General features: G+C 42.0%; 1 protein-coding gene across 4 annotated transcripts in view; it reads left to right on the forward strand.

Moving 5' to 3' along the window:
• DPP6 (dipeptidyl peptidase like 6) overlaps nucleotides 1-18,632 on the forward strand; it is a 547,732-nt gene that overhangs the window by 295,653 nt on the left and 233,447 nt on the right. Inside the window, exon 1 of one of the 4 annotated variants that reach the window (XM_027727816.2) lies at nucleotides 1,362-1,859. The exons of the other annotated variants lie outside the window; for them this stretch is intronic. Coding sequence (XP_027583617.1) covers nucleotides 1,803-1,859 — 57 coding nt within the window. The 5' untranslated portion in view covers nucleotides 1,362-1,802. Of the gene's footprint in view, nucleotides 1-1,361; nucleotides 1,860-18,632 lie in introns of those variants that run through there. 4 annotated transcript variants of the gene reach the window in all.

An 18,632-nucleotide genomic window follows, 5' to 3' on the forward strand; every position in this document is an offset into this window, starting at 1 on the left:
CTGAGATGAGGCAAGGTTATCCAGTTTCCTATCAGCACAATTCCATGTTGCAGATCTTTTCTGTTGTAGTTTCTATGAACTGCTGTGACATGTAGTGGTGAAAACACAGAAATGCTTAGGGGGTCCCAGTGGTGGCTAGTAGATATCTCTAGAAAAATTCGGTGTGCCAGTGATGCGTCCCTGAACCAAGGATCAAAATTATCCCAGGTGTAAGGAGACCTTGCCTCTAATGGCATTAGTGAACGTGACCTTGTATAAAAAATGCATGTTGTAAAATTAAGGAGCAAAGGGGGCATAATCACTTCCTTGTTAGATAAACACTCTGCTGTTTCTTTTCCTTAGCTGGTTATCTACAGACTCAGCAGAGATCCCAGTATCATGTGAGTGAGAAAACATTTAGCTTTACACAGAGCTACAGCACTCTGGCGAGAGCTCGATCCAGCCTAGTATCGATCCCACCTCAGTCCTGGCTGTGCAGGGTAGGAGGTGAGGATGGGAAAAGCAGCAACATGGCAGTTTCACGTCACCTGACGTTGAGGTGAGTGAGGACTTGCATCAGTCTCAAGCAAATTCTGAACAATCTCCGTGCTGCTCCAAGTTTTGTCCAACCATGTGAGGTCCCCTTGAGGGTTACTGGAGAGTGGTACTTGCTTTATGCCTGGTGCTCAGGCACACCCCATGTCACCCCGTGCTGACATCAAGGTGGGCAGCTGTGCTAGCAAGGCTAGTTTGACAGCTCTGCCGTGTTGGAGAGATCTCCGTTGTGGCAGAGAATCTGCAGGGAGCGAGATATGGCAGCGTGGATCGGAGCAGGGAACGTGTGCTGGTGTGTCACCCTGCAGCGTGACCTACATGGCAGCCACCGGCGCGCAGGAGGCAGCCACCACATCAGACATGCCGAGTGGCCCCCGTTGTGTCAGGGACATGGAGAGGGCCGGGGAAGTCTGAGGGCACGTGAAACGTGCCACCCTTTGGCAGTGAGACGAGCGGCTCCCCGGGGAGCGTTGGTGATCTCCGCATCCCACCGGTGGGAACCAGCTTCCCTGGGAGCGCGCGCTGCATCCTCCAAATCCGTGCTTGCAGCGGGGCAAAGGCTGCCCTTGACACAGCTCTGCTTCGCAGCCGGGGACCGCCAGGGCACTGAAACCTCCGCAAGTTGGGGAGAAGGCGAGAGCGCGTCTGCCAGAAGCTCCGCATCCGCGCGACTCCCGTCACCGGCATCACGGGGAATGCGGGATTCAGCTCCTGAGCGGCGGGCGGCTGCGGCCCCTTTGCCCGGGTGCGGGAGGGGAGATGAGTGCCGAGCTGTGCACATCCCCAGCGAGCTGCACAGTGTGTGCCGAGGCAGCCGGTGCATGCGCAAGGCGCGGGCGGCCGCCGTGGAGGTGGGGAGCGAGGACCACATCGCTGCCTCCGGCTCCGAGCTGCCAGTTGCTGGTTGCCAAGCAGTTATCATTGTTTCTGTGACGATTGCAGAGGCTGTTGCTAATTGAAGAAGCCCCCACAGCATCCTTCTCTCTCTCTCTCTGCTCCTGCTTCTGCTTTTATTTTAGAGGCTCAAGGGGGAAGACAGCCAGACTAGTGATTTTTTGCATTGCATTTTTATTTATTGCTTTTTGTGGGGGTGGGAAATTTCTCAGCTGGTGATTAAGTGATGGACTAGTTACTCATCCATATCCCTTTAGTCTTTGTGTGTGTGTGTGTGTGCGTGTATGTCTGAACACACAGACAAGCTTACACACACACACACACACACAGAGTAAAATCCTGTTTGCCACTGCAGTGGGCACAAATAGGTGAGCATGACTACAGCCAAGGAGCAAAATGCATCAGGGAAACAAGCCCAACAACAAGACCAGGTAATGCTTATTTTCCTCAATTTCGAACAAATACAGATTTGCTTTATATAGCTCTGTGTTTCTTTTATGATTATTATGATTTATTTTTTCTTAATCTTTTTGGTGTGCATTCCTAAAATTGTGAACTGAGTCACCAGTCAGTGGCAGGAGGAAAGTGCTTTGTAGCTGTGTTCAAGGTCTGCTTTCTCGGTGTGTGTGTAAGCTGAAATTGTGCTATTTTTAACAACCTGTACCTCTTGCTGAAGACTATAGAGGTTTGTTCTGTAACTTGTTCCTTACATGCGTGCTGGGGGGGGGAAGGATGTTGGGATGGAGGCCCCTTCTTGCTGGAAAAAGGGGTGAGAGTATTTAAACCCCCCTCTGCAGATGGATATAAAATTGTAAAACTGGGGTTCAGCTTCTGACTTTGTCATGCACTTTAAGGGAATTTTTTTGTCTGACATTGCCTCGGAGGGACACTTCAGGGTGCAGCGTGTGCTCAGGCTGTGCATGAACAAGCAGGGATGGCGAGGGGGGGCAAAAAGCAGCTGTGAGTAGGTTTAACTCCCATTGGCTTTGGAAAAAATTGCCGTGCTTACACCATATCTAAACTCTATTAATTTATTTCTCATGGTAGTTGTTTTATGTGTTTCTGTACAGGTAGAAAGTTAAAGACTTCATTTTCTCTGTCAAACCTGTGTTATATAGAGGATATTCCTGCCTGCCTGCACTTACCAGGACAGAATGAAGTCAAAACTTTCCCTGTCAAAAAAACCAGCGGGTGGCAGGAAGAAAAGGGATGTATCCTCAGCCATAAAGGATAGGCATAGCTAGAAGGTGGTGGCATGAGGGAAAGCCTGGTTGCGATCTCTGAGCTCCAACTGAGGCTGATGAAGGTTCCTGGGCTCTGGGCACACTGGCAGATTAGCATCTCCATTCTCCTCAGCACCAGCTTCTCCTCCCTGTGCTCGGGCCCATGCCTGGGGGAGCCCGGACGCTCCAGTTCTTCAATTTTCCTCATCTCCTTAAGACATTGGAAGTTCACCACTTTAATCTTTGGTTAGGACAGCACGGGAGGATAATTTAAACAGATCTCTCTCAGGGCACAAATTAATTCTTAAAATAGTTCTTCCTGGCTTGATAGGCTGAGAGCCTCACACGTTGTTTTTCTTTTTTCTTTTTTTTTTTTTTCCTTTTTTTTTCATTTGTACTTTGGTTTAGGGAATTGAGGAAGGGGAAAGCATGGGAAGACACTAGGCACCAGAAATAGCATCATATAATCTGCATTTTCAGGGTGACATTTTACTAATGGCCAAAACAGGCTCAATGGTTCAGTGAAAACAAGAAGGAAGCAACTTTGATACTCAGAGTAAAGAAACTTCATCTGACCCTGCATCTGTTGGGCTTCTTTGCTTCTCTGTCCAATGCTTTTGGAGTAGGTATTTTCGTCACTGTTTGCTACAGATTAAAATGAGTCTAGCTGTGTTTTCTGGCAGGCAGGGGTGTATAAGTGCTTTTTCTGAACAAAGAGCTGTGGGGCTGTCCCCTCCTCCTAAAAGCTGTGTAAAAGTGTCGGGTTTTGTAAGCCAAGAAGTGTGTGTTGCCTTTTATAAAGGAGCGGTGGTTTTGTTCCAGGTGGTGTTATCTGCCCAGTGCCACTTTGCTGTTGGCATGCCATGTCTTTGCTACTTTGCTCTCCTCACATGAAGTATAAAATGCCCAGAATAAGTCTTTAGTATTATGCAGAATCTTAATTGAGTATATTCTATAACTGATTGAATTGCAATTATACCCATATGGCATGCTTAAATATTCTGAAAGTACATCCTCTCTCAGCTCTGCCCTAGTGTGAGCATGAAATAGAAATATCAAGCATATATAAATATCAATGATATTGATGAATATTAATGTTTGAGTCTGTGAACAACTTTGCTCATTCCCATAATTTCTTTTTTTGTTTTCACAATGCATTATTAGTAAAATGGCTTCACAGCTGGGGGTCAAATCCAGTCTCTGTCCATTGATTTGACTGCACTTTTATCTTCCAATACCAAAAGCAGATCTAAACCCTTATTTTATCTAAAACAGTTCATATCTGAAAAAAGGCTCTATCCAAATTCTATTTCTAGCCAAAATTCTATTTCCAGGCTTATGCATATAAAAAATTACTGAGTTTTTTTTCTTGCTTAAAACTGATCAAGAAACTGAAAATTGTAGCTAGGAGAAAAATTGAAGACAAAGTGCTGGTCTGGCTGAAGAGGACTGAGTCTTTTTCAGAAGCAGCTGCTGCTGTCATAGGAGATTGTGACCATCCCTTTCCTGTGTTCTTTGCTGTGACATTCCCGGAATCCAGAGGCGAGCAAGTGACACAGTTGGCTTAAGTCTTTGCTGTGTCCTACCATGCTAACCCAAAGAGAAACTGGGCATGAAATGACACTGCAGGAGCAGGGTGGGAAAAGTTTGGAGAAATCTGCAGAAGCTTTGCAGGCTTGAATTTAAAAATCTACTTTAGACTTGTGTCTATATGCAAATGAAGTCATGTTCTGTCTTGAGATTTACAAAAATGATAATAATTAGAAAATGATTGTGATGTGGAGATAAGCAACTGCCTTAGCTGCTGAAGCCAGACAATCCCTTTCTTCCTTAGGTAATTAAAAATGCTTCCATACAATTTATTTCTGATAAGCAACGCTGCTCACCTCCCTGCCAGCTAAACTATTTGGAATTCCAATCATTTATCCCCTTGCTTATCTGTTCATGAGTCTGAACTTTAAGTCTTTTGGGCATCACGTACAGAAGACATTCTGTAAGTGATAAGTAATACTGTCTTGTGCTGTCAAGTTGTGATTGCTTGATCAAACTGTAAGTTGGATGTGGTTGACTCTGTGCACTGGGGTGCTTCTGACACAGCGGTGGTTTCTTGTTCAATGGTTGGAGCTGGATACCATGCAGTGTACAATGATTACAGCTGGCTTTCTGCTAGACCCAGTGCTCAGCAGTCCGTAGCAAAGCCTGTAGACACTAATGGACTTGGGATCCGGCTCAGGCGGACTAGAGAATCTTGTTCTCTGTCTTGGGGTTTGTTAGCTGCATGTGTGGATACACCATTAAAACCACTTTTCTGTGAAAAAAGGAAAATAAAATAGCAACAACAGGTCAAGTACTGTGACAATGTGCTTTAGTTATTTACACAGGCTGAAGATCTATGTGTTTTAACATAAGCCTGTAAATTTGTTATCTTAATTTAGCCCAGTTCTTGTTACTTTTAATGGCCTTTGGGAATGCAAATAGCTCTGCAGTCATATATAAAGATAAAGAGGCTGATTTTTTAGTGAAAATGTGATAACAACCATAATGCTAAAATGAGACTTTTAAGTATTTTAAAAAGTGAGTCAGCATATCAAGGATAACAGGGATCACAGATTCTCAAAGAACACCTTTTATAAAACATATTTAAAGGGTTGATTGGTTAATTGAGTATTTGAACACTCGGAATAAAGGATTGTTCTCATATCTTTTGCTGTATAGAGAAGAGCTGTCATGGGCTTACAGGGAGCAAGATGCTGCTCGAAATGTGCTCATGTCCTAGACAAGGTTGTTAATGATTGTTTGCATGGAGCTCCATGTAAAAGACCAAAAATTAAGTGACGAGGCAAAACAGCTTGAGGGCTGCCTTACTGAAGTGGGCTCCGTGGAGGAGTGGAATCAGATCAATAGAACAGTTCTGCCTATTAGCTGTCATTAAGGTAATCAATTCTGAATTTTACAGAACAGATGGAATTTCAAATAATAGGGATGGTGTCTTCAAGTGGAGAGACAACACGTTTCACTTGGAAAACCTTGGCCAGACTCAGGAATAAAATGATGGAAAGATTAATATTTCATGCTCCTAATGTTCCCCTGCCACTCTGTACTTCACAGAAATAGCCTGTAGTATCTTGAAGCATGAGTACCGTTGGAGAATCTAATATACTATGCTGAAAAGTGCCTCTATTTGTGTAAATTTATCCAAACAAGAAAATCAGTGTGCACTTTAGCTGCTTTTGCGGGCTTTTCCTTTATGGTGTTATAATTCAGGTAATTCTGGGATTCCTGTTTTAGAGGGTGTCAATCCCTGTGTGCCTGCTGTCTTCTTTCAAGGTCGTAAATATTCTCAGCCATTGTGAGGTGAGGCCTGTGCTATTACTTTATTCCCAGAGTAGATAAAACTGAAAAATATGGGTGTGCTTATATTTGGAAGCAGTGTGGAGCCACCCTATGAGAGTCAGAGAGATGATGTTGAGGTCCCAAACACATATACTCCAGACTAGTTCCAGACTGGTGTGAATGTGCTTTAGTTGTTCAGTATCTTCTGACTTAGCTTCATGCAAAATTAAGCCAGTTTGTGCACTCTGAGGGTACTATAAAGTGTGGGTTAGAGCATGGTAGATGGGTCAGACTGAGAGATTTGGTCAGTAGTGCAGTTCTGAACCGAACAGAAGTACTAGATGTGAACCATATGTCTTTAGTAGGGATGGGGGGATGCAGCCAAATAAATGTAACTTCATGTGATCTATGTTCCTGTATCTGAAGATATATAGTTGTTTTGTTGTTTGGTTTTGGTTTTTTGTTTTTTTCTTTTTTCCTGGGAGGAATGACTTAAAATCATTCCAGACCTGCTCTGCTCATCCGGTTGCTGTCCAGAAAGTCATTGTCCCTGGGTGTCTTGGTTGGCTCAACATGCTTTCATAGAATCATAGAATCATAGAATCGATTGGGTTGGAAAAGACCTCCGAGATCATCGAGTCCAACCCTTGGTCCAAATCCAGTCCATTTACTAGATCATGGCACTCAGTGCCACGTCCAATCTGCGTTTAAAAATCTCCAGGGATGGTGAATCCACCACCTCTCTGGGCAGCCCATTCCAATGCCTGATTACTCTCTCTGTAAAGAATTTTCTCCTGATATCCAACTTAAATTTCCCCTGGCGGAGCTTAAGCCCGTGCCCCCTTGTCCTATTGCTGAGTGCCTGAGAGAAGAGACCAACCCCCACCTGGCTAGAACTTCCCTTCAGGTAGTTATAGACGGTGATGAGGTCACCTCTGAGCCTCCTCTTCTCCAGGCTAAACAACCCCAGCTCCCTCAGCCTCTCCCCATAGGACCTATGCTCCAGTCCCTTCACCAGCCTTGTTGCTCTTCTCTGGAAGAAGAGCTTTGCCTGAAGCAATGCAACAGTCCTGATTCTCTGTGACACCAAAGCCTCTTTATAGCACATGAGCAACACAAATTTTGTCCAAAGAGTGTAGGATCAGATTCTAAACAGGCAGTAGTGTACAGCAGGTTCAGGCACTTATATTATAAGTTACGAATTTTATCTCTTGAAATAAGGAAGGGACTTTGCCCTTTTATTTGTCAATACTCTCCCTCCTGTATGCTAGATCACAAAAAGCCACTGCTGAATCCTCTGTCTTTTTTAGCAAGGTTTGAGGTTACCATTGTAACTTAATGTTTGTAAGCAGATTGAAATGTGTATTTTTACAAGACAGCCCTGATTCACAGTGCCATTAGCTGGCACAGTCAGACTCCCCACTGCAGCACCCCAGTGGCATAAAATCCACGCAGAGGAGTTGAAGAGCACCATGACATGTACCCAGATCTAACACTGGGCTGAAAGGAGCTTGGCCTGGAGCTGCTGAACAGGTGGGAGTGAGTCTCCCAGGAGATGAGCTAATTTAGCGTGTTATCTCAGTGGCTTGTGACAGAGCTCCTACGTTCTTGGCTGGAGTTGAAAACTGTCATATCCCAAAGGTGAGTCCCTGCTTGTGAGAATCCCTCATTCTCGCTGCAGTATTCTGGCTCAGATTATCACAGCTGTGCAGAAACCAGGGGAAGTGTCCACTTTTGGAAGGTGTCTGGCAAAGAGAAGGGTAAAAGGAGAAACATGACTCTGACTTGCATAGAAAGCAATGGGTTTCTTTAGTTTTAATGGAACCATTTAGAATTCATTGTTAAAGTGCACAATTTTTTTAAAATAAAATAAAATTCTTCATATGAAACCTTTTTTTTTCTTGATAACAACTCTTCAAATTACATATTTTATTGTAGACCCAACACAGGCTTTCTCCAGGAACTCATAGAGAACATTTATGTTTCATTCTGTTAATGGTATCTGATCTATTTCTCAGGAGATTAAATTTCCGTAATAGCGCTCCTGAGAACACTGTATTCAAGAACATGAAATTGCATCAAACTGGCAGTCTTTTCAAGCTGTTAATTTGATGTGAGGAATGCGGGCAGGAATGGGGAGGGAAGGGGAGACAGAGGTGGAAAGGAGCATGTTTGGCATAAAGCTGGAGTGTCAAAAAGAGGAGACTGTAGAAAATCCCTTTTGGTATTCAGTGCTGAAATGGAAGTGCTTCTGGAAGCTTTTAAAGATTCATATACTTCCATAGGATGCTGCTTGAGATTGTGTGAATTTTACTCACTGTCTCTACCTTGACCAAGTGGGATGTGGTCTGCCACTTGTCCTTGGTACAGTGTTGGTGGTTGCTGCTCCCTCCATTTCTGGCAGAGGTACCCTGTGTTGCAGTCTTTCTCACTAAAGCTTTCTTTTGCTGCTGCATAAAGACAGAATAATGTGTCTCTGAAGTTCACCAGTTATCTAGGGGTCATGAAAGTTTGAACAGCGCAAGAAAAAAATCTTAGATTTTTAATTATTTTTTTTTTTTAACTCTTAGTGAATTCAATGTTTCATTCCAGTTGTGGTCCATTAGCAGTGTTATACATTGCTACAGGCATTTAATGAACAATGGTTTTACCTACTTTCAGTTCTTATGCCTTTAATGCTGCTTCTTTGTGATCTTTGTCATGCACATCAAGTTGTGGTGAATCATGGTCACTTTGGGTGATGTGAGAAAAGGCGGCACTTTTAAAATGATGTAGAGTGCAGTAATATCTGGTTTTTATGTAGTTTATTCTCTGTGTTTTACATTCACATCTTTTGTCCTTTTTTTTTTTCCTCTCATTCCTCTGTCCTGCCTTCTGTGATTCTTAAGTGGGATTTAAGTAAGTGAAATAGATTCAGAGAAAGGAGGGTGCCAGCAGCAATGGAATGGGAAAGCTGTGTGCAGTCCTCCAAAAGGCTGCTGCAGATGTGAAGGACTAACTGCAGAAGCGAGAGAAGTGCATTCAGCAAGGTTGAAACATTTGTGTAATATAAATTTGGAGAGGGACCTATATTGGAAATCAGTGAAAGTGATCCAGAATGGAAAGGCAAATTAATACTAATTTCTGATTTAATAACAAAGTTTAAGTGGGATTATTGGGTGGCTTTGCATGACAGTTCAGTGAGTGGAGCATGGAACTTAGTGCTTCTTGTGTGCAGACTTCCGCCGTAGCCTTGAGCGAGAGGGTTTGGTTCTCAGTGGCAGTCAGCAACTTCTCTTCTGCTGAGATGGTCCATTGTTGTCTTAAGTTGGGAAAAAAACAAATATCTGGGAGTCTTCTGAGGATAAGTACATGAAATAGGGAGTTCTGAAATACTGTAGTAACTCAGGCTGCACAAGTACCTTAGATATCAGAGAGATGCACTCCTTGAGGTTTAGAGAGTGTAGGGAAAGGGTCACAGGAAAAAAACCTGAAAGTTAAAACTCACTCTGAAGGTTTAGATATGAATAAGAGTTTCAGCAGAAAAATATCAAGATAAATGTAAATCCTGTCAGGACTTGAGACAGCTATAAGCAAACTTGCAAATGAGAGAGAGATAATGCATGGAATTTTGGGATTGTATCTGATTCTAAGATTTTGAGAACTTGAGGCAATTTTATACTTGAAGGTAAGATAGATATGCATCTTTCAGCTCTCTGTTGCATAATGCAGGGACCTTTTCCAAGAAGGAGTAATTAATTTTTTTTTTTTTTGGTAGAAATACTGCAGTGTAATTAGGAGCTGTAGAGGTGAAATGGAAAAGTAAATGGGGGGGATGATGAACCAAGGATATGCATGGTAAAGGGTTAAACCAAAACCTTTCAGAAATGGAAACCAGAAGCTGAAGTTTTGTGCTGAGTAGTTTGATGGAGATCATCTTCCTGAAAGTCAGGATTAGGTGATAAGCCAAGGCTGAAGCCCAGAGTCTGGTACCTGTAAGAGAAAGCCTTGAAAAAAGTTGTGGAAGTTGTGAAAAGAGCTCTTCAGTGTGATGGAAGTGGAGAGGCATAGCTACTTCCCATGACCATTGGTGAAAATCCTCCACAGATAAGGAAATTGATGGTGCCTCGGTTGCCTGTGCCCTTACTGCTGCTAGAATAAAACTTTGTTTTGAGAGACAACCTGTGGGCTGTCCATATGATGTGTGGTCACTGGCAAGCAATGTATGGCTATCACTCTTATCAGACAGTGTTTTGTGATAGAAACTGCAGGTGGAAAGTGCAGATAGACCATAATTTCTCAGAGTGGGATTTGTCCTACTCTGCTGAACAACATCTGGTCACAGAGGCATAACAGGGACTGTGCTTTAGGATCTTGTCTTGTCAAATAGCCCTGCAGTGCCAGCACTGTGGCTGTGCCTCTGCGCTCGGTGGCCTTGGCAGGAGAGGCTGGTGAAATAATGGGATACTCTCCCTGCTTCCCTGGTAAGTGAGGGGTGCTGTTGGAGGGCATTTCCCTGTCTCCAACAACCACCTTAGAAAGCTGAAATGCAGATGGTCATGGGAAGAGAACAGGCTAGTTTTGTTAGAATTGGCATTGCTGGGACGGAGAGAGTTAGTGATGGGATCCCAGTGAGTCGCCAAGGGAGCAGGAGCATCTGTCTGCTGCTCCCTCAAAGTTGGTGTGTCCCTCCCAGCTCTTTGGTGGTCAAACACACTACCACCATCCCTGTGGTGGTAGGATGAGCCTTGTGCCCTCATTGCAATCACTTTTACAGATGTGAATATCAAGTGTAAGCTGAGTGGAGAACCAAGCTCTGAGTGTGTCCTCATAGTGAAGGAGGATGAGACAGACTGAAGCAAATACTTATGAAGACTTAAGCTGAGTTTAGACATGATAAGGTCATGCAAAAACCATTTAGAAAGGGGAAGAGGATGAGTTTGAGCGAAATAGTAAAACCAAGCAAATCTGAAGGCTGAACTGTTGGTTTTTTGTTTTGGTTTGTTTTTTTTTTAAGCCTTCGGGTTATGTCCTTTGTTGGTCTGAAAAAAAAGGGCTGTTGCTTTTATTGTTTATAAAAACGTAAGAGGGGTAAAATAAAAGTAAATTTTACATAAACATTCGCAACACTTTGTCTAAAGTAGTTTCTGTTACTACTTAACTGCTGCTGAGCCTGAAATTGGAGAGATAATAAGCCTTCATCTGAAGCAATTAGTCCGCAGTTTTTGACTCCATTACCTTCCTTATGTCTGTAGCTGAATAGTTACATGCAGATATTTAAGGCTTAGTTGTAGTATGATATTGTCAAAAGTGAAATCACAAGTTAGACATTAATTTATTGTTAATTTAGCTTGTCAGAGATACTGTAATAAACATATAATTGACTGGGGGTGAATATATATAGTAACATATTATGTGGAATGCATTTTGAGTCATTAATTTAGCTTAATCACACACTGTGACCGACCTCTCAACTCTTTTTGTGTCGGGTTAAAGGGGTCTGATACTTAATCTTAATGTGATTGTAGGAATTAAGAAATGGTACATTAAGTTGTAACTGTCCTTAAGTGTGCTGACAGACTTACACTTTTATCTTTTTGTTTTCATGCCCAGGAGCAAACAGGTTATTTTCAAATGCATGTGCAGCATTTTGTGCCTACTGATAGAGAGAAGCTCAAAGTTGGATGGGGAAAACATATTGCAACTTAGCAATGTGAACTTTGCTTCTCCTTAAGAATCTAAAAGTACTAACAGCCTTCTTTTTTCTGATTTTCATGTCCCAATATCTGTGATTTAAAAGTTAATTTACAAACGTTGCCAAGAACGCTGATCCATTGAATCTAACAAGTAATTGAGATTAATCTTTGTGATCCTAATCACTGAAGGTTTCAGTTGCATTAAATTGATTTATTTTCCATGATGTTTTCCTTATGAGGTACAACACATGGTTTCACGTGGATTATACTGATGCTTGACTTGGCCATTGCAAGTCATGCTATAATTAAGAAATTTTATTCCAACAGTCCAGGCTAAACAAGCCAGACAAAACAAAGAGCAGTTGTGAATGGATGGGACAGTAAAATCCAAGAAGGAATTGATTGAAATAGCTCATGAAAGTACTGAGCACATAAGGTTTGTCCATTAGTAAAATGTATATGCATTAGGAGATGTTTTGACTTGCTGAAGACTGTTCAGTGCTCGCTTGTTCAAATTGGTATCTCTTGGCAGGACTAGCTGACCTCAGTTACTACTCATCTACTTGAGAAATGTTACCTTCCTACCCATAATATCTTTGAGGTTGATAGAAAGTAAATAGATGATGTCTTCTTTTAGTTTAGTGCCTTGTTTCCAAACTGGACTTTCCAATTCCCTTCTGGGAGATTAGGATACTGTGTTGTTTTCAGTTAGGCCTCTTGTGCTCAAATTTGTGAAGGAATTCAGCATTGACACTGGGCTGTACAATCACAGAGTATTCCTGTGTAAAACAGAGAATTTTAAGGAATTCTGGGAAGTGTGAGCATCTGAAATAAGATGAAGAGATGTTTGGCATGAGTGGCTAAATTAAGAATAAATCTATTGACTTCATCAAGCCTTGAGCTGGCCCCTATACTACCTTTCACCATTCTGAAAACCCTTAAGTAGAAAATTGAGGCTTTAAATCAACAAGAGCATCAAACCTGTAAGTAACAGGTTTATTTCAGCTGGTCCATACTGTTTTCAAGGGGCTTTTATAATAGACAAAGCTGATATTATAAGCAGTTCTTCTCTGTACTGTTCTGTCCCAGTGGGGAGAAATGCTTCTTTCAGAAATCAGATTTCTTTTAGGTCCTCAAAGGTGTGAACTCTGACGGAGCTTGATGGAACTCTGTCTGAGAATGGACTTCAGGATTAAGACCACAATATATAATTTAGGCTGTGTATACATGCTAGAATAAGTTTGCAGGCCTGGTTTCATCATCCTTTGTTTCAGAAGGTTTATTTTACCAGCCTTTGGCTCTCAACCTCTTGCTTTTGAGGAAATACTGTCCATACTGGTGGTCTTCTGACCTTGAGGTGGGAGGTGACAAGAATACACAAAGTAAGTCCCCTACCAAACCTCCACGCTAGGTAGTGTGCTTCCTATAAATTCCTGTAGGTTTCTATAAGTTTTAGAACTTCTCCAGTCAGTTATAATGCTCCTAGCATCTGGATAGTAAATCAGTATTTACAGTAAATAAATTGTCACCCTGTCTCTCATGCCAAAAGTGTGGGTTTTTTTGCTCTTTTGCATCCTGGTGTGAATTCCATAAAGATGAAGGTGAATTCCATAAAGACAATAGCACACGGCTGCTGTCACAGGCTAAGCCCAAGTTTTAAATCTTCAGTGATCTTCCTGCTGTAAATTCCACCTGTTTGAAACTATGACTCATAGTTGTTTTTCTGTAAATGCAGTTCATTCATGCAGGGATGTTTCTACTATATCATCTAACTCAAAATATTTTGAGGAGACATTTCAAATCTCCATGGAGCTCTGCCTGTGGATGGATAAGGATTAAAAGAAGGGAAGGGCCAGGTGGCTTTATAGTGGGGGCCTGCTGCCATCCACCCGACCAGGAAGACTGAGGGGATGAGGCACTGTATAGACAGATAGAAGCAGCCTCACAGTCACAAGCCCTGGTCCTCATGGGGTACTTCAACCACCCCAGTATCTGTTGGAGAGACAACACAGCAAGGCAATAGCAATCCAGGAGGATCTGGAATGTGTTGATGACAGCATGCTTCTCCAAATAATAGGGAAACCAGTGAGGAAGGATGCTGTATTGGGCCCTGTTCTCACCAACAAGGAGGGCTGGTGGGGAATGTAAAGCTCAGTGGCAGCCCAGGCTGCAGTGACCATGAAATGGTGGAGTTCAGGGTCTTTAGGGTAGCGAGGAGGGCACACAGCTCACTGCCCTGGACATCAGGAGAGCTGGACTTGGCCTCTTCAGAAGTCTACTTGGTAGAGAGTCCCATGGGATAAAGCCCTGGAGGAAAGAGGGGCCCAAGAAAGATCATTAATATTCAAGGATCACCTCCTCCAAGCTCAGGAGTGATGCATCCCAACAAAGACAGGCATGACAGGCTTGAGAGGTTGGCCTGTGCAAACCTGGTGAAGTTCATAAGGCCACGTACAAGGTTCTGCACATGGATTGGGGCAATCCCAAGCACAAATACAGGCTGGGTGAAGAAGGGGTTGAGAGCAGCCCTGAGAAGAATAACTTGGGTGTGTTGATTGACAAGAAGCTCAACATGACCCAACAATGTGCACTGGCTGCCCAGAAAACCAAATGTGTCCTTGGGCTGCATCAAAAGAGACATGGCCAGCAGGTCAAGGGAGCTGATTCTTCCCCTTTGCTCTGCTCTCGTGAGGGTCCACCTGGAGTGCTGTGTCCAGCTCTGGAGAACCCAACATAGGGGCAGAGGAGGCCATGGACATGGTTGGAGGGCTGGAGCACCTCTCCTATGGAGACAGGCTGAGAGATTTGGGATTGTTCACCCTGAAGAAAAGGCTCTGGAGAGACTTTATAGCACCTTCCAGTGCTTTAAGGGGGGCTACAAAAGAGCTGGAGAGAGACTTTTTACAAGAGCATGTAGTGACAGGACAAGGGGAAATGGCTTTTAACTGAAAGAGAATTGGGTTAGATTAGATATAAGGAATAAATCTGTACTGTGTGGGTGGTGAGACACGGAAACAGATTGCCCAGAGAAGTTGTAGATGCCCCATCTCTGGATGTTCAAGGCCAGTGATGTTCAAGGCCAAGTGTTCAAGGCCAGGTTGGATGGGGCTTTGAGCAACCTGTTCTAGTGGAAGGTGTCCCTGCCCATGCCAGGGAGGTTGGAACTGGATGGTGATTAAGGTCCCCTCCAACCCAAACCATTCTATGATTCTGTGTTTCCGTGTTGAACATGTTTCAACCATAAACCTATTTTACCTAAGAGTTTGCATGTGTCTGCATTAAAATGTAAAACCAAAAAAGACTGAAATCAAGATTCGATGGGTTGGGGAATTGCCAAACCAAAAAAACTCTTCTTGTTCTAAAAATTGTTTCTGCTGCCCAAATACATGATAAACTTCTGGTTTTATTCTTGAAGTTTTAAAATACCTGAAAACTGAAACTCTTTGTCCCACTTTGATACAACTGGAGTTAATTACACCACCCAATTAATATAATAAGTCTCTTCCCTATCTTGCTCTAGGAGAGAAAAGAGGGCTTGGCTGGTTGCTACTTCTGTAATAAAGCATTCTGGAAATATTGTTTTATGTACACAAAAAAAATGAAGTAATTGAGCTCAATAGGCCATGTAAAATACACATGAGAAATAAAGTATGTACTTGAGGCTAAAAATATAATCCTAAATGAATCCTATTGGGATGGTCTGTGCTCATGCTACTTCTAGTCCTCTCACTGCAACTAGAGCTTATTTCTCTTTGCTTTTGTTTCCCAAATAGCTTTTTTGTCATTTTTCTTTGACCTCTGTGAAAAAGTTGGAGTAAGAATCAATTCTTTCTTCATATAAGTTGCTACAGCAGGGTCTACTGTAATACACGAGTTGTGTGTAATATCCTGCGGAGTAGAATAGATATAGCAGAAGTTTGGGGAAGAAGTTAATGAAAGATTATAATAAATCTACACAAGTGTGCTCTTTCACTTGTGTAGGGAGACAGTGATATACATTTTTCAAACCATCTTCCAGATTATGTTTCATTCTGTTCTATCCAGGCTCATATATTTTTGGTCACAAATGCCTATGGGCTGCAAGAAACACAGCCTCCAATATCCACTGAGCCCACGTTTTGTCTTTTCTTGGTCCATTTCTTGAGTAAATGGTTTGTGTCACTCAAGGAGAAACTGCTTTAGTGAGGAAAAAAAGGAATGCACTTGTTGCAAACTATTCATCAAATACTGTTTGTGCTTTTATGTGTGGTTGGCTACTTGTCAGGTGTAATGCATAACTTTATTTTTATTGCTGAAACTGCTGTTAAAACAAGAGATGACACTTGGTCTAAGGAGACTGAATTTAGGTGACACTCAGATGTTTATACTTCATTACTTTTCCTTGTCTTGGCAGTTTCCATAGGGTTTCTTTCCATCATATAAGCCTTCAATTACAAAGAAGATTAGTCCATGGCCCTATGCCAAAAAAGCTATTGAACAGTATTTTTTATATTATTCATCAATATGGATAATACAACTAACTCAAGAGCAGATCAACTTGAGTTAAGGGATTCTTCAAGACTGGTTGTGTTGTCAGGATGCAAAAGTGAGGATCTACGTCTGTCTGAAAAAAGGTGTGGCATTCACTTGTCCATTTGTGCTAATGGTTTTTGCAAATGTGGACTATCATTACATTATCCTTTTGCTGTCATATCCTGTGAGGGAGGAGAGGATACACAAAAAAAATACTATGTATTAAGACAGACTACTAGCTTAAGCAAACAGACCAATAAAATCATTGATGCCCAATTTGTGAAGTTCCAGTGAACAAGAGAAGACTAGGAGTTTTCTTTAAAAACAAATAAGTAAATAAATAAATCCACCCATGACTCTTGCCTGCAGGAGTTACAGATTTAAGGGAAGAAAGATTTTTGCAGAATTAGCTGCTGCTGTTGCTAGTCTCTCAGATTCCCTCCTCCCTGCAGGGAGGTGGTTTGCAAAGGGGTCGGAGGACAGGGGGCTGTTGCTTCTTGCTGCCTGGCTGCAGGATTTGTCCTGCTCTGACACTGCAGCAGGGGCAGATGGCTGAGGGTGGCACGGAGGGCTACCGTCCGTTTTTAGAAGCAGGTTTCAGTGCCTGCTAGACACTTACTCTTTTTGTCAGTTGGGCAATGCTTCAAACTTTGGCCTCGTAGTCAGCTTTTAAAAAGCCGGGATAGGTCCTTTGGGTTTTTTTAGAGCATTTGGGACATATATCCTCCTGAGTTTTGTCTTGATAAAGCCGCTGAATGATGCAATCATTATATTGTGGAATGCACTCTGCATGTGTAAAACACAGCTAAAACTACTCAACAAGCTACAGAGGCTTATTTAGGTCTCTGGGATTTGGAAGGAGATGACCAGTTAACATGAAAACCCAGGAACAAAATCAAATAGTTGTGGGAGATGTTGAAAGTAACAGATGAGAAGAGATTGCTTGCAGAGTTTTAATGCTACACAATAAATTATTGCTGGTAAATTGAACTACTGCTTGCTTTTCAATGATATTACAGAGCTGGAAATAATGCATATTTTAGGCAGGCAATCATCTACTGTCTTTTGTTGACAGACAAGTAAAAGCTGAACAGGGAAAAAGCCTAATTAATCATTACTTTATGTAACCTTTACTAGCATGATACAGTATTTGCATTTGAGCCCTAGTGTGCAGTGTTCATTTAAATTAAGTCTGGTGGTTTCTTTATTGTTGTAAGATCCAGGAATAAAACAAGTGGAAATACTTGAGGGTGTTTTAGGGGAGCCTAATAGAGTTAGTTGTCCAAGTCCAACCAAAAATGACAGTCTCAAATATCTTTGCTTTCTGTATACCACATAGTTGGTAAATAATGCCCAGGAGGGAAATTGTTGAATTGTGATAAATTGTTGAGCATCTAAAAGCTATTGTTGATCTCACTGGGGACCACTGAAAACTCAGTGCTCTTGAAAACCCAGCCAATTATGTAGGTGCTTATGCATGGGCTTTGAAGGCTCACTTTTCTTGCTTATTAAAAGGGATGGTTTTCTAAAAGCTTTCTGTCATTATTGGTCATTTATTTTTCCCTCTGTTTTCTTTTGAAAACATCTAAAAAGGTAGCACAATTGAAACAAATACATTTGAACTGCTGTGTAGTCAAGTGATGCATTTCATTTGGGAAACTGAGCGTGGTTTTTTGGTCAGTATTAAGAAGGAAAAAGCAGCAGTTTCACAGATTTTAGGGCATTAGATAATCCTGTTGAGTTTTGCCTTTTCCCTTGCATCCAAAAGATAATAATGGAGCTGAAGTGCCATTTTAGTTATAGAATATAGTTTGTTTTCTTTTTTTAATTGAAGTGTAACAGACTCTGAAAGACTTTAGGACAGGAGATGCTCTAAAATAGCTATTTATATTATAGGGTTACGTTATTTAAATATAACCTCTTTACAGAAAGGTATGTGTTGCTAAAATGGCTCTTTCCACATATAATAATGTTGCCTAACACATTCTGCATGCTTTCTGTCTTTGAATTGCTTTTAAAAATATTCTTTCTGACATCTCAGTGATGTAGGTAAACTGTATTACCCACACTTGGCAGGAAGGGAAGCTTAATACAAAAGTGACTTGCCCAGGGCTATTTTGCTCCTGTGTTTCAGGCTCCAAGCCCATGTATTGCAATGATGTTCAGTGCCGTGGGAATGAACAGTTTGGGTCAGCACTGGCTTCAGGCAGTTTGTAGACATGTCCTACATTGCTTAAGCATTAAAATTTTAATGATTTATTCATCTATTCATTTGATTACTCAGTTTTTAGTTCTTTTAAATAAGATCAGACACACTTGGGTCTTTGGATCTTTATGGCACTTCTAGAGATTTGACAGCCATTTAAAGAATCTCCTCCTAAACCAGGCTCTAGCAAGTAACCGTGGATATTAATAATCCGTCAGGAGAACATGTGCACACTTTAATTATATATGCCCCTGT

The sequence above is a fragment of the Pipra filicauda genome, unplaced genomic scaffold, assembly GCF_003945595.2.
Source record: "Pipra filicauda isolate LSUMZ 115617 unplaced genomic scaffold, ASM394559v2 scaffold1_size10287979_pilon, whole genome shotgun sequence".
NCBI lineage: Eukaryota > Metazoa > Chordata > Aves > Passeriformes > Pipridae > Pipra > Pipra filicauda.